Below are 14,891 nucleotides of genomic sequence, written 5' to 3'. Positions count from 1 at the left end.
ATACAGGAAAGAAGAGTGAATAACTGAACACATTAAAGAGAAAATGAAGAAAATGATTGGAATGCTATTGCAATCATAATTTTCTCCCTTTTCTTGTCCCTCCCAGAAATGGGGTTCTACAGCTCTTTCTGCTTAACTTTCTATTGCCACCTGATAAAACCAGTGGTAGATACAAAAACTAGAACATTCTGATTCTCTCTCTGGAAATTTGGAACTGAGATGGAGGCAATTAATCACTTTCTGTGTGTGACTGAAGTGTAAAGAGACATAATACACCCCTGGCCATATGGCCAATATGCAAAGAGAGAAAATGAAGTAAACACAGATGAGTGGAAAAAACTGAGCACTGTGGTCCAGTTACTAAATTCTGGGCTTGGTGAGTCTCACTCAAATCCTTCTCTTGTGGCCTCAAATACACCTGCCGCATGGCATGTAATATGCCTTCAGGGTTAAGCTTGCTCAAAACAGTTTCTGTTACTTGTGAAAGTTTTTCTTAACCAATAAAGATGTCTTTTCTGGTTCTATAAGACCATCTGTATTTAGAATATTAATAAATTAATAGTAGTTAGAATTAAAATTTTAAAAATTCTGTTGGCTCTCTGCAGATTTAGGAAATATAATTAGTGCATACCAGAGAGACAAAAGTAGGTTTAGTAGTTTGCATGGAAAATAGTATAATAATTAATAAATAATAAAGCAAGAATATACTGCTTTACAAATTCACAACTGTAAACATACTCTTGCCCCACCCTGTATATACAGTAAATATAATTAGTATACATAAACATACATACACACATACCTGCCATATGCATGTACAAAAGTTTATTTCTAACTGAACGTACACAATATACCATTTGCAATTATAATAGAGATTAATACAATTATATAGAGACTTTACCATATTTGAAATCTAGCTTATTTATATTTACCTAGATAGAATGTAATGCTCTAATATATATTTTATTAACCAAATAATATGGATTCAGAGTTAGGTTCATTTTTAAATAAATTTTTAACGGTTATAATAGGATTCTTAAAATGATGACTTAAGGATTCTATTCATTCTTTTTATTTTATTTTTTCCATTCGCATTTTTCTACCCTATACCCTCTTCCACCTCCACTCACCATTTCATTAGATGACTATTCCAAACTCAATTTTGCCCATTTCTATTTTCATTATCTCAGAGCTACTTTACTAGAAAGAACCCATGTTTTTCAGAAAAGTCACCTGATCTTGTGTGCAGACAGTAACATCGCAGTCTTGTGCCCCGTGAGGACACTGTCAGTGACTCACTCTCTGACCACAGCACGTCACACTCTATTGTAGCTTCTTTGCCTATATGATGGAGACTGATGTTGTTTAGCTAGTTGTCCACGTTTCAGGATTTAGATCAACTGGCGAAACATCTCTGTACATAGGAATTTAATGTTTTCTAGAACATCAATACAATAGAGGCTGAGACACTTCTTTCACACTTTTATGATCTAGACAGGCCTGAGGCAAACTGGAGGAACTGGAAATGCTCTCAAATCAATGTCCGTACTGAGCCTGATCTGTAGATGCATGGAAAGTATTTTTAGCTAAAAAATATGGCACCTTTGATGAATACTTTCTTTAGAAAGAGATGTTCTTCAGGCTCACACCGGATTTCACACAAAACAGCACAATTTGAGAACCCTGCAACACAAAGCGGCTGGGTGTTGTGGAAATGGGCAATTTTCTTTTGGAATCAGGGTGTACTTTGGCTGCCCTGAGGCCCTGTAATGAAAACCTTGCTGAACCTCTACATAAAATCTAAATTGGAAAAGAGAGAACAAGAAAGTCAGCCACACATGAGTGGGCATGCTAAAGAATTGTAATTTAATCATCCAACTATGCATCATGTAACAATGGGTTATGGTTCAATTATTTTCTCAGATGGTTCTCCCATCAATGACAATGTGTAAAAAATATTTTGGTATTATATACACATTATCAAACAAAAATATCTTAGTCTAATTGCCTTATTGAACAACCAAGTTTTACGTAGTAGGTAATTCTGTCTCGGTGGCCTCTGCTTTCCCCTCTGTCCTCTGTACTGTTCCTCACCGTTCCCATCTCTTCCGGTAGCATGTCCCTTTCCACTCCCTCACTTACTCTTACTCCCCCTCACCTCCTGCTTATGGATTTTCCTACACTCACAGCTATTCCCATTGTTCTTTTATCCTCATGATCAGTTAGGCTATTATTCTTGAAGCCTATTTTTCTTCTATTCTCCTTTCACTTCAGCTTTTTTTGAGGCCCGTTACCTTTTATAAATACATTCATAAATGCAGACATAAGCGTAACCTTTCTTCTGTTTGTGTCAATAGGACTTCATGGGCGTAAACCAATGAAGCCCTTATGATACAGTTTGATGTTAGATGGAAATACTTATTTAAAGCACTCACTTGAAATCCAAATGTATTGTTCTGAGATCCATGCCGTGGCACCCCTGGGTTTTCACACGAGGTACGAGTAGGCTCTAAAATGAAGATTAAAAACATAAGATTTCTTCAAAATTTATAGTTATATCTAAATGTATATCTCTCTCATACAAAACTATTTTAGGTGATATCAGCTTTAATGAAATGGCCCTGGATTAAACTCTCTGTAATACAAGAGTGTCCATCTGATAGCATCTTACCATGGACAGAAGCCTACTAATAACACAACAAGAAATTCAGATAAATTACACTTTATATAAATTATGCAATTCTTTATATAAATTTTGCAATTATGAGCTCTGAAACCCTGCAATATAAAAGCACTTGATGTGCAACTAACTCTGTGGATAAAAATTTAAAGAAAAATGAAGGGAGAATATATACATAAAATATTTGTCTAAGGACTTTGCTACATTATAATCTCAGGTATAATAATATTCCCCTCAAGAAGTAAGAGTTTTTTCCAGTCACAGGACTTAGTTATTTGGATTATTTTACTGATATCTGTAGGGGATTCAGACATAAGAAGGGTAGGGCTGTGCATCTCTGAGTTGGCTAGTGTGTATGATAGGTTATCTGGTTAGTTTACCAAAGGAGGAATTTAGTTTTAGGATTATAGAATGTTCTTTGACAAACTGCCAGTTATAAAAATAGTCACATGGTTGTAAAGTAAGCATAGGGGACAGAGTCAATAATAATATGATAGCTATGTATGGGGCAAGACGACTACTAGACTTATTGGAATGATCACACATTTATAAGATATATAATTGTCTAATCACTACATTGTACACCTGACTCTAATATAATATTATATGTCAAATGTAATAAAAAGTAAATACATTTGCCCTGGCTGGTGTGGCTCAGTGGATTGAGTGTGGAATCAAAGGGTCGCCTATTTGATTCCCAGTCAGGGCACATGCCTGGGTTGGGGGCGAGGTCCCCAGTAGGGGACACATGAGAGGCAACCACGCATCCATGTTTCTTCCCCTCTCTTTCTCTCTCCCTCTTTATAAAAATAAACAAATAATAATTTTTTTAATTAATTCATTTTTTTCTTAAAGAAATGAACTTAGAGCCATTTTAAAATCAATGCATCTTTGGTATATTTTTGGAGCAAGTTTAATTTCGTTTGAATAATTTTTATTAATGCTAAAGATCTATACTTATGTTAGTACTTAATAATGTTAGTACTAGGAAAGATTTTGTCTTTTCATTTTATTGATAAACAACAACAAAAATATTTCAAATGTTCCTTCTGCAAGTTTTCCATGTTAAAAGTAATATTATGTCTACCAACGTTCACTTTCGGTGTCTTCTAACTTCTTCTATATTTTATATTTGTTTTTCGTATTTAGTCAAATCTAGCTTATAGGTTAAAGAAACCCATTAAATGTCACTACCATCTATTATACCCAAAATTACGAAGCATGATCAACCTTTCACTGACATTACCTATGCAATGAGGTGCCGAGCCGCTCCAAGTGCCATCTGCTTGGCATATTCTGGTGCTTGATCCCACTAATATGAAAGGCGAACTGCAACTGAATGAAACCTCTGACTGGTAGATAAAGCTTTTGCCTTCTCGCTTTCCCTGGGCAGGTATACCAGGGTCACCGCAAAACTTTGCTGGAAGTGAAAAAAAGGACAGTTATAACAAAGATTTAGAATGCACTGGAGTAAACAGTTTAGAAAAATGTTGACAACTAACTGAAATAGTGCACTCACATGACATGCTATCCATGTCAATCTATCCCAATGCATTTTTTAGCTTTTGTCTACATGAATACCGAATGCTCAACTCAGTATACTATTTTAAACATTAGTTTGATTCAGATGTTTTTCACCCAATCCCCTTAATAATTGTAGGTTTTTTCTTTTAACATTGACCAGAATCAAGCCACATAGTATGTGTACATACAGGCTACAAAGTTGAATGTAACCCTGAAAAGACATGTGCTCCTCAGATGGCTCTGTCAGAGAGAATCAACCCATGGCATCAAGGTCATACTCTCCAGAGTGCTCTGTGAGTAAAACACACGGTCACTTCTTTCATAGTGTACTGCTGACAGGGCACGGTACTGTTTTGGTGACTCCCCCTTCAAAACACTGTGGGGAATTTTGAGTGTTTATCTTTAGGAGAAGATCATCAGATCCCAAAACTATACAAAACTAAGGAAACTCAATGGTCTACAATATCTAAAGGGACCTACTTGTCAGGATTTTTCACCCAATTGATTTATTGGGTGAAAATTTATTTCATCCAATTAATTTTATTGCAGTAAAAATACATGACAGATAATCAGTTACCATTTTAACTATTTTTACATGTACTCAATTTTTTAATTTGTAGATTCTGCAGCTAAAAACTTATTTCCTGATAATACAAACAAATAGCAACAATAAAACATAAACTCTGCCTTAAGATGGCTATAGGTTGGATGACAATAAAATGGATTATCTAAACCAAGGCACTTTGGGAAATGAAAGGGAGCTTCTAACTGGATCAGACAACTATGGGGACAAAAAGAATAACTAGAAATGCTCCAGGAAAACTGGAATGAATGAATGTCTTAATTATAGAAAACCTCAGTCTTAAGCCCAATGTTGAAAGAAAGACTTGCTGAAATTCTTCAAGACACTACAAGAGACTTAAATTTTCAACACTCTTTTTTTTTTACAAACTTTTTTCCTTTTTAAACACTTGAAAGTAATCATAAATAATAAAAGCAAATAAGTTGATGGAAAAATTGAGAGTAAAGTAACACAGGTAAAACAAACACTTTTACGGTATGTTGTTTCAATTTTCACCATTTCTAATATGTACAAGCACTTCTAGCAATAGAACAAGAAACCCTAGGCTCCCAGGCCAGGCTCCTCATCGCACTATTATATTTTGAATTGAGTGGTGATTTCCTCGGGGATCATTATAAATGGGCACTTTAGCTTTAGCAATTGTTTCTGTTGACAAATTATTTCATAACTCATTTTTGAAGAGTTTCTCTTGCACATACATTTCTGCCGAGTCACTTAGCTCAAAATCACATCTTAACCAAGAGAGAAAGGAGAGAAACACACCCACTCACAGTCCCCAGTGCTGTCCCCATGCTCATTGTTCTGTCTGCTTCTATCTGTAGATTTTCACGTCCTAAACAAAACTGCCTATGGGGTGTCAGGCTTAGAGGCTTAAGACGGTTTATTTTCAAAGGCTTCAGATCACAATGACAGAAATTTTAACACAAAATGACATGCTTTGAACAGATTTAAAAAGACTTTCCTCTTTATAAAGATCTAAATGGATGAACTTGCCTATTCGACGGATAAGAGAACTGTCTGCTAAGTCGACCTTCTCTGAACTAGAATGCATATTCAGTCATTTCCTGGCAGTGTGACTGTTGGCCACATGATGATGTAGCTTGTTCCCTAAATAATGACAGTGTCCTCACTATTTGATCTCTGAGCCCAACTGTCATTATCTATTAAAGTGTCATGACTGAACATATTTACCCAGAGGTCTTGTTGTATGTAGTAAAATTATATATGTAAAACAATTGGGAAAAGTTAGCCCTATTATATTTCTATAGTTATTGTTATTTAAATGTCAATCACAAGAATTTTATTATTATTTCTATTTTAATAGGTCAAAAAATAAAACATCATTATTGAGAAATGTTTTAAAACAATCTTATGATGGGTGTTTTATAGAGCAGAATAGTGTCTATTTCAGAACACTTGCAAGAAATAGATGGAAGTAGATGATGGAATTCCAACACAAGGCAATATACATAGAACACGCTCAAAAGGCTGTTACAAGTCGGAATGCCACAGTCCTCTTGAGATACCACTGTACATAATGTGGCAGCTAATATTTATTGAGTGCTTCCTATAAGCCAGTTATGGATACATAGGAAGAACTCAACAAATATTTTTTAATGAAAAGAAACACCAGAGAAGGTAAACAAAATAAATATTCCTGTCATTCTTCGAACTTTCCAGAACTTCCCAGGGACCATCAGACTGGATTTACAGCATAACAATGTGCTCTAGGAAAATGCAAAAGGAGCTGAATGGAGGAATGGGCAGCACCCCACAGTGTAAAGATGTGTCACTGTGAGGTCTGCCGGTGGCTTCCAGGGAAAACCATTTTACAGTAGAAAAATGAAGCACAGGGAGGCTGAGGTTATTCCTGTTTCAGCAGGAATCAATGTGGGCATCAGGGTTTACCCCAGACAGTCTGATTCAGGCCACTCGTTGGTGAGTGGTCCCCAAGGTGGAATGCTTTCCATCCAAGATGGAGCCCCAATCCAAGATAGGAGCTCCATCTTCTACTGTTCTGTAGAAGATGTCAGAGGAAAATATTACAACCTGCATTCATATTTTTTCACCTAAGAAGCCTCTTGATTGAGATTTTCTCATTTATATCAAATGAACTTTGCCATAGACTCATTTCTATAATACTTCCTTGTCCCCATCTCTGTGTAAGCAGCCACATACATTGATTTGTTATTTGGTGTGGGAGAGAGGCAATGTGTCTGTGTGTGTGTGCCTGTCAACTGAGTGCCTTGTTTCATTAACTGCAATGTCCATTCTTTCCCTGACTGCTTAGCTCTGTAATATACCAAGTGTCGTAAATGATTCTGTACTGTAATGGAACACTGCTTTACCTTTTACCCCTGCACCAATACCGAACTGCCTTAAGTACTATAGTACTACACACCTGAGATACAACCTGAGTGTAGGGCATCATTCACATAAATATGGTACGTAACATGTAGAGTGTGTTAAAAGGAGAAAAAAGAAGGGATGACAGGAGATGATGAAGGAGAAGAAAAGTCTAAAAGGGCAATGTTATAGGTTGACATATAAAATTTTAATGATGACAATGAGAGAAGACAACAGCGAGAATAGATACTCTGAATAAAAAAGCCCAAACAATGAAAGGAAATTTCCAGGTGAAGTAAAGAGTGAATACACAAAGGACTGATGCCAAAGCAAGGCTGAATGCTCAGAGAAAGGTCAGGAAGCCTGTGCACCTGGGTTAGAGTGGAAGAGTAGAGAACAGCAGGCCACCATGAGATCAGGGGAAATAAGGAAAAGGCTGTGTGAGGCTGGAGGCAGGCAGTTTGGCTTCTCCTATGAATGAGCTGAGACTGGAGGATGCTGTGGCCCTTAGCTCTGCCTCACGTCAAGGCCATAGGGACAGGTGGGGTGCTCTCCTACCTATTGCTAGGAAGGAAAAGCCTAGGAATAGGATAGCAATTAATGTCTCTGAACTGCCCACATCACGTGCTGAAATAACTTACATAAAACAGAAATCTGGCTTTTTTTGGTTTTGTAATCATACAGATTAATCATCAAATGATATTTGCTGGGATACAAACTATACAGCAACCTCTAAAACAAATAATAATCTCTTATCTCTATGCTTACCTTAGCAATTTTAGGCATCTAATTACAATCATTATCACAGCAAATGCCATCATAAGAACTTGATTTCAATGAACATGTAGAAGTAACATGAATTTATTAAAGAAAGAGATTTGAGGTTAAATTAAAGCATTTAGCTGTGATACACCTGATTTAAATAAGAATAATTTTCTGGCAGCTTAATCTCGGAGGTTCTCTATTTTGTGGAATAATTTTGAAAATTAAGAAAAGTTTGCAAACAAAGCAATTTAGTCTAAACTTTAAGATTACAGCAGAGGAAACGTAATGGTTGAATTACATGAAAAGTAGCTATGTTGATAAATACTGATTTTTTAAATTAAACTTTACGCATTGGAAGGAGTAAGCCCATATTTATTCTGACAAAGTTAAAAAAAATTTAAGTAACAGTTATCATTTAAGTAAAATACCTCTAAAAGAGTGACAATGGAAAAATACAATTTTAAGTATGGAGATTAAACTTACGTAAGCACTGTGGTACTTCCCCACTCCAGGTACCATTCCCTACACAGGTCAAAACAGCAGGAAAGGACAGCTCGTAGCCAGGAGAACAGATGTAGCTAATACTGAAGCCCCAGTCAAAATTTGCTCCTTCCAACCTTCCGTTGGAGATCTGGGGAGGGGCTGGGCAGGTAACAGCTGCAATTACATCAAAAGCGATTAGACACAGATTTGGAAATATCCTGGGTGTAAAAAAATAAACAAATACCAACAGAAGAAGCATTTGTGCTACTTTAACCTTTTGGAGGACAATGTGGTATGTGGCATGCTTTATTTTCCTGGTTGTATTTCTGAAAGATCCCTGGAATCAGTCCCTGTAGAATACAACCACTTCTTGATGGTATTTGGCTACTGAAGGTCAGAGATTCTCCTACAAGACTACAAACTGCCTGACATCTCAGGGGAGGCACATAGAGGGTGATCTTTGTCCAGTATTGTAACTGATAAATTAATGGTTTTATATTCTTTTCCAATGATGTTTAGACAGAATAAAGAGTTAGGTTGTTTGGCTACACACATTGTGTGCCAGCCTTGTAGTGAGGAATGTGGTAGTAATTATATGATATTTCTGAAAACACAAATTATGTTATCTCATTAAAATATCGAAATTGTTTCTATTATCTACTTAGATTCATAGGTTAAAACTTAGTGTAGAACATTTAAATGCATTATCAGATTTTTAAACATTCATTTTCAAAAGTACTTTAAGTTGTCCTCAAGCAGAGATCCGTCGCTAAGGTGACAGACATGAGGGAAAAAGAAAGGCACCAGCTACAAAAATCTGAAAACGAGGAATGATTATATGACTAGCAACATATCCGAATAATTTTTGGACTTGGGTAACATTGTCATTATCAGGATCAATTAATTGTGTGTGAAATAACTTCTAAAATATAGTGTCTATTCATGTATCTTCATGTACTAGTTACAGTGATATGATTCCCAAACTGTGATATCAATAAGAAAAACACACATAGGAATTTTTTGCATTGGATTCTTTGTTAGATGCCAGGGAGATGCAAACCTATCAATTTATTTGGAGAGAGATACCTCAATGGGAAATCTAAATTATTTTTAAAATCAATAGTATTATTATATAAATGTGACATTGCAATTACACTATTCCACAAGTAATCAATCTGAAAAACTGGCCAAAAGTATGAAAATATTTCCAATTGAAAAATAAATAGCATAAGGTAGCAAATCTATGTCTATATTGAGTAAAAGATTAATTCCAGATTGCATTCTTTAGTTTCTCCTTTTCTTTAAGGAAAATTACAGTTTTAAATTTCAGGGTAACTGTTTTCAAACTACTAAAAATTTTCACCCCATCCATGTATTATTTGATCCAAATGAATCACCAAATTAAAGTTTTAACAGTGATTTTCAACTGGTGTGCTGCAAAACAAAATTAAAACACGTAATACCTTATTAGTCAGGGTCACTGACCTGTTTCCCTCTTATTGTCAAATAAAAAGAAGATGACAACAGCCAACACAACAATAGCTGACCAGTATGAATGCCCTGTCTTGAACCATAAATCCATAGGTTATATAATAGAGTTGCATCTTATCGGTTATGTTGCATAATAAGTTTGCATACTAAGGTTGCATCTGATTGATTAATTCTTGGTACCAGAAATCCTTATATACAAGTATAGGCACCTGATTTTTTAAAAAGTCACTTTAGAACAAAAAACTAGTTATTCGCTACTATCTTTTTGCAAGTCAAAACTGCACCTATCTTTGTCAGATTGGCAAAAAATGTAAATTTCTGGTGTGTTACAGTTTAGTAACTAGTTTATACATGTCAGGAGACAAAAAAGGTTGAATTGCTGTTCTAAATCATGAAGGTTATATTCACCATTAACTATTCATCAGTCAATGTAAGGGATAGTAGTGTTCACATGTCAGAGAACATTATATTTTTGTTGTTTTTGTTATATTAAAGTTCACTATGACTACTTACGGTAAGATAAAGTATTTTTGTTGAAATATTTTTGAATCCTATATATTAATATCTTCTATATGGTTCAGAAATAAAAACTGAAGCATTTTTTCAATTTCAAAAAAGTGAAATAATGCACAAAACACTATTTAAATTTACTTTAAACCTGCATACAAAAAATGGACACCTGTGGTCCTTATCACTGATAAGTGATGAAGAAATCATCGTACCTCTACAGCTTGGCATCGCTCCACTCCATGTGCCGTTAGTTGTGCAAGTCCTGATTCTGGAGCCATTCAGTTCCATGGTGTAGCCTGGCTGGCACATGTATGAGACATTTTGTCCAACTACATAATCGTCTCCATATCTCAGTCCATTGGCAGGTATACCTGGGTCTCCACAACTGATGACTATCAATATCAAATTATAGAAGCAGATGGTTAATGTGGTACATATTTAATAGAGAAGAAACCAAGCATTTGGCATACTTAATATATAAGTAGGGAAAATTACATATTGCATTCCTCTTTGATCATAAAAGACAAGCATATTTAAACCACATACCAGCCATTCCTGATGATGACCAGGTATTCTTACTATGGATTCTGTACATATAATTTAGCAATTGTCATTTACACCTTGCAAAGGCCAGGTTATTATGCCATTTTATGGTAGGGAACTCTGACACAGTAACCTGTTTTAACATGCATTAGGTGATCATGAGTAAGCCATTCACAGAATCAAGATTAATAGCATAAAAGTTAAAATCTGTATTTTTATATATGGCTACTGAAGTTTACAATGAATCAGGCTTGTTGGACTGAGAATATTTTTCGCATGGTGTTACTCAACTGGACATTATAGTAGTTTTTAATTAAAACAATGCTAGGTGCAAAAAAATTGTATTGAATAGATAAAAGAATGAATAAACTCTAAAGTGTGAATTTATCATGTACAGGGGAAGATATATAATTTGTGAAAAATAAAAATAAATATAAATATAAAAATGCTACAGTGAGGGACAGAGAGATCAATTTCCCATTTCTAACAACTCACTGCCAACCTAAGTGAAAGAACAACCTGGATAAAAAGAACAACCTCTACTCTGGAATGAGCTTGCTTCCTGGGTTAGGTATGAGTGAAGGGCTTCCATCAAGGCTTCTGTCAAGTGCTTGCTAAATAGGGGGTGAGCCCAGGGCAGAGATACTCTGCACCAAGACTGCATGAATACATCAACTCTGACTGCCCTTTGCTTGTAAACTTGGCCCTTCAAACAGGATGGAGAATGCCGATGTAGCATGAGCCTTCCTCTGCTGAGAACAGGATAGAACATCTGAGTGGTGAGCATCATTGGCCCCTAAACAGGTGTGTGGTGTGAACAGGGAGGCCAAGCAGGTGCAGGGGAACCAGGTGGTGGAGATCAAAAGGCCTACAGCCCATTCTAAGAAGATTGAGGGAGGCAGAGAGGCCAACTGCACGTGAGTCGAGGCTCTAAACCCTCATCACATGCTTCACTTTGCCTGCAATTGTTTCAAAGGTAAAATGACTGAGTCTTCTGAGATAGAAATCACAAGGCATAAACACAGGCCCTGTGAAGTTCTACCAGCAGCACTTGTCCATAACGCAGGCTCTGATTACTTACATCATCACTCATGATGCCACCCAAAACCTTTCAAAAAGACAACACAGCATAGAAGATAAAAAAAAAAGTCCTAATGTGACATTTAAGAATAAGGCATAACAGATTATACATAAGTCACCAAAGCACTTGCTTTGAGCACATGATTTAAGCAATTTGGGCAATGAATTGGCTGAACACTTTCTTGCTGCTAAGAGAAAAAAGAAAAGACAGGTTATACTTTTTCTTTTCTGGATTAAAAAAATAGTGGCATGCTTGCCTTTTATTATCCTTTTTTGCCTCTTAAGGTTTTTTTGTTTATAAAATGATTAATAACTATACCAGGTGAGTCTGGGTTATATTCCCTGATTTTTATTGTTGAGTAACTCTTCCTGGAAATTTGAAGGTACCAGTGTTAAAGACTAAAAATAGATATGAGATATGAAGTCTTGGAAGAACTTGTACTTATTAACTTAACATTAGGAATTATGACCTCAACATTTCTTTCATATTATTCTAATATATTGAGCCTAAGAAGTTTTAGGGCCATGGATAATGGTGAATAAATTAAGAACGATGCTCACAGAACTCCACCTGCTAATCCTCAAAGCTCTGGAGGCAAGTTTTCTGAAATCACACTCTTTGAATGTTTCTATCAGACTCTTAATACGACTTTTTGCACATAAAATTATTTTTGTTCTTTTAATTATTGATGAGAAAAAGATTTTTAAATTATACAACCAAGTGGCATACAAAATCAAATCTTGTCATTTTCCAAAAATATGCCTATTTTTTACAGTTTCAAAAATATTTGAAAGTGAGTATAAGCCTTCAGTTTATTTTATGTTACCTTATGTTGTTTTACATTTTTAACCTAGATTCCAATGATGAAGAGGAAAATGAAGGAGAACACCCACCATTGCTATTTTGGGGGCAGTGCTTTACAGACTGAATTAGAATCCTGGCCAGAAGGAACAGCTAACGGGGCCGAAAGACACAGGGGCTGAGATGCTTCTATCATCATAGAGAGGACACAGGGTTTATTTTGCAGAGACCCTGAGAACGAGTTCTGCATAGTGTGGCGGCTCATGAATGGGGCACTGGACAACGGCAGCTTCAGAAGGATGTGTTTGGTGACTTTCTAATGAAGCAAAGGCCAGTGAAAGAGGCAGTTTCCAATAGCAACGGTCTTTTTAAACAGCACCTGCTCCACAAGTCAATTCATTCACCACCAGAGTGTTTTTGACAACAGAAAGAGGCTTTTGGTCTTTTCCCACAAAACTTTAGAAGTGTAGCTCCTTAGAGCTTTACCTTAAAATTTGCAGACATCAGTGCTGACAACAGAGTGCCTTGGTTTATTGCAAGAAAATCTTCTCAAAAGTCACCAGAATCCCCAAGGACACAGCATTTACGCACACACACAAGCACACTTACAGACACACACACCAATAAACTCCATGAAGACAGATGATCCCTTTTCCATACTGCCGCACTCCCAGAGCCTAGTCTATCTAGTACATCAAAAATACAAAGTAAATACTTGTTTCAAGAAGAAATTAGTGAATGAGTGTATAAGGAATGATGAAATAGCTTGGATTTGCAAAAACACATATGTTCTTTTAAAGGTTTGAATTTGTTTTTATGGGAGGTTTACTCATTAGACTCTATTATTTAATTGATGCTCATTTGGCATAATTTATGATAAAATGAAGCAGATAACCTTTGTGCTAAAAATAAAACATAACAGTCATAATTTTAATCTATGGCACTTCAAAACATCTTCTTAAATGATCATTATAAATATGCATTTAATAAAATAGTATCATACTGCCCACACTTTTAAACACAATTTATTTGTACTCAACATGTAATGGATACTTTTACATGTAAATACACATTGATCCATGTAACCTGTTAATCACATAATACTCTCTTATATGAGTAAACATGCAATATAATTCATGAAACCATCTACCTGTGGACTGATGTTTCAGTTACCCCATTGTTTTCCTATTAGAGACAATGTAGCAACACACACACTTGCTCGGGCATCCTTATGAATTTGCTTTGCCAGGTTTCAAGCACAGAATAAAATTCTACTATAGCAAGATGAAGTTCCAGAGAGGTGATCAACCGTTTCTCTGACAGCACTTTTGATTTTACATGATCTCTCCATTAAACTGCTGGTTTTGTTTTTAGATCTCAGTGAGGTAAATTTTCTTTATTTTAGCCTTGCCCCTATTGACAGTTGGGACTAATTAATTCTTGACTGTGTGAGGCCACTCTCTGCACAGAAGGTGTTCAGCATTGACCTCTTCCTGCTAGACACTGTTCGCACACACCACTCACCTACACTGTGACAGCCCAAAATAACCCCAGACATTATCAAATGTCCCCTGGGAAGCAAAATCGCCTGTTTAAGAACCACTGCATTCAGCCACAGCTCTCTCTCTCCTTGAGGAGATTTAGATGACTTTTTAGCCTCACTTCACCCTGTTTCATGCTGGGATAGCTCTCAGCCTTCTCTTGTGTGAGATTAGTCCCATCTCCCTGGCCTGTGGTCTACAAAAACAAAACAACTAACAACTGAAAAACTTCGAGAGTTCTCGGGTTGATAACAAAGTCCAGTGAGGACCATTTGTGTCCTGGTCCTTGGGAACAAAGGGCCTTAAATTCATTTATGACTGGGTCTGATTAAGGATGCTGTCCCTGCCCCAAATGACGAGACCTGCTGGAGGCTGAGCATCGGTCATGTTGGAAGAAGTTCTAGTAGATTAAAAAAATCCAAGAAATAAGTGGACATATTTCTTTTAGACCTGAAAGCCAGCCCTTACTCCACCTGCCAAGCCGCGCCCTGGTGTGGATTGTAGTTTTCTCCCAAAACACTCCGAGCACTGTGTGCTCCAGGT

The 14,891-nt window shown here is 36.3% G+C and overlaps 1 protein-coding gene across 3 annotated transcripts in view; it reads right to left on the bottom strand.

Annotated features, from left to right (window-relative positions):
- CSMD3 (CUB and Sushi multiple domains 3) overlaps positions 1–14,891 on the bottom strand; it is a 921,636-nt gene that overhangs the window by 28,349 nt on the left and 878,396 nt on the right. For all 3 annotated transcript variants that reach the window (XM_053661036.1, XM_053661038.1, XM_053661039.1), the window contains 4 exons: positions 10,595–10,774; positions 8,382–8,555; positions 3,927–4,100; positions 2,436–2,509 (listed from right to left, as the gene is read on the bottom strand). In XM_053661036.1, the coding sequence (XP_053517011.1) occupies positions 2,436–2,509; positions 3,927–4,100; positions 8,382–8,555; positions 10,595–10,774 (602 nt within the window). The remainder of the gene's footprint in view (positions 1–2,435; positions 2,510–3,926; positions 4,101–8,381; positions 8,556–10,594; positions 10,775–14,891) is intronic.

Source organism: Artibeus jamaicensis, unplaced genomic scaffold (genome assembly GCF_021234435.1).
Source record: "Artibeus jamaicensis isolate MK-2021 breed Jamaican fruit bat unplaced genomic scaffold, CSHL_Jam_final scaffold_916, whole genome shotgun sequence".
NCBI lineage: Eukaryota > Metazoa > Chordata > Mammalia > Chiroptera > Phyllostomidae > Artibeus > Artibeus jamaicensis.
Note: the sequence above shows the minus strand (reverse complement) of the source record. Positions and strands in the feature narration are given on the sequence as shown.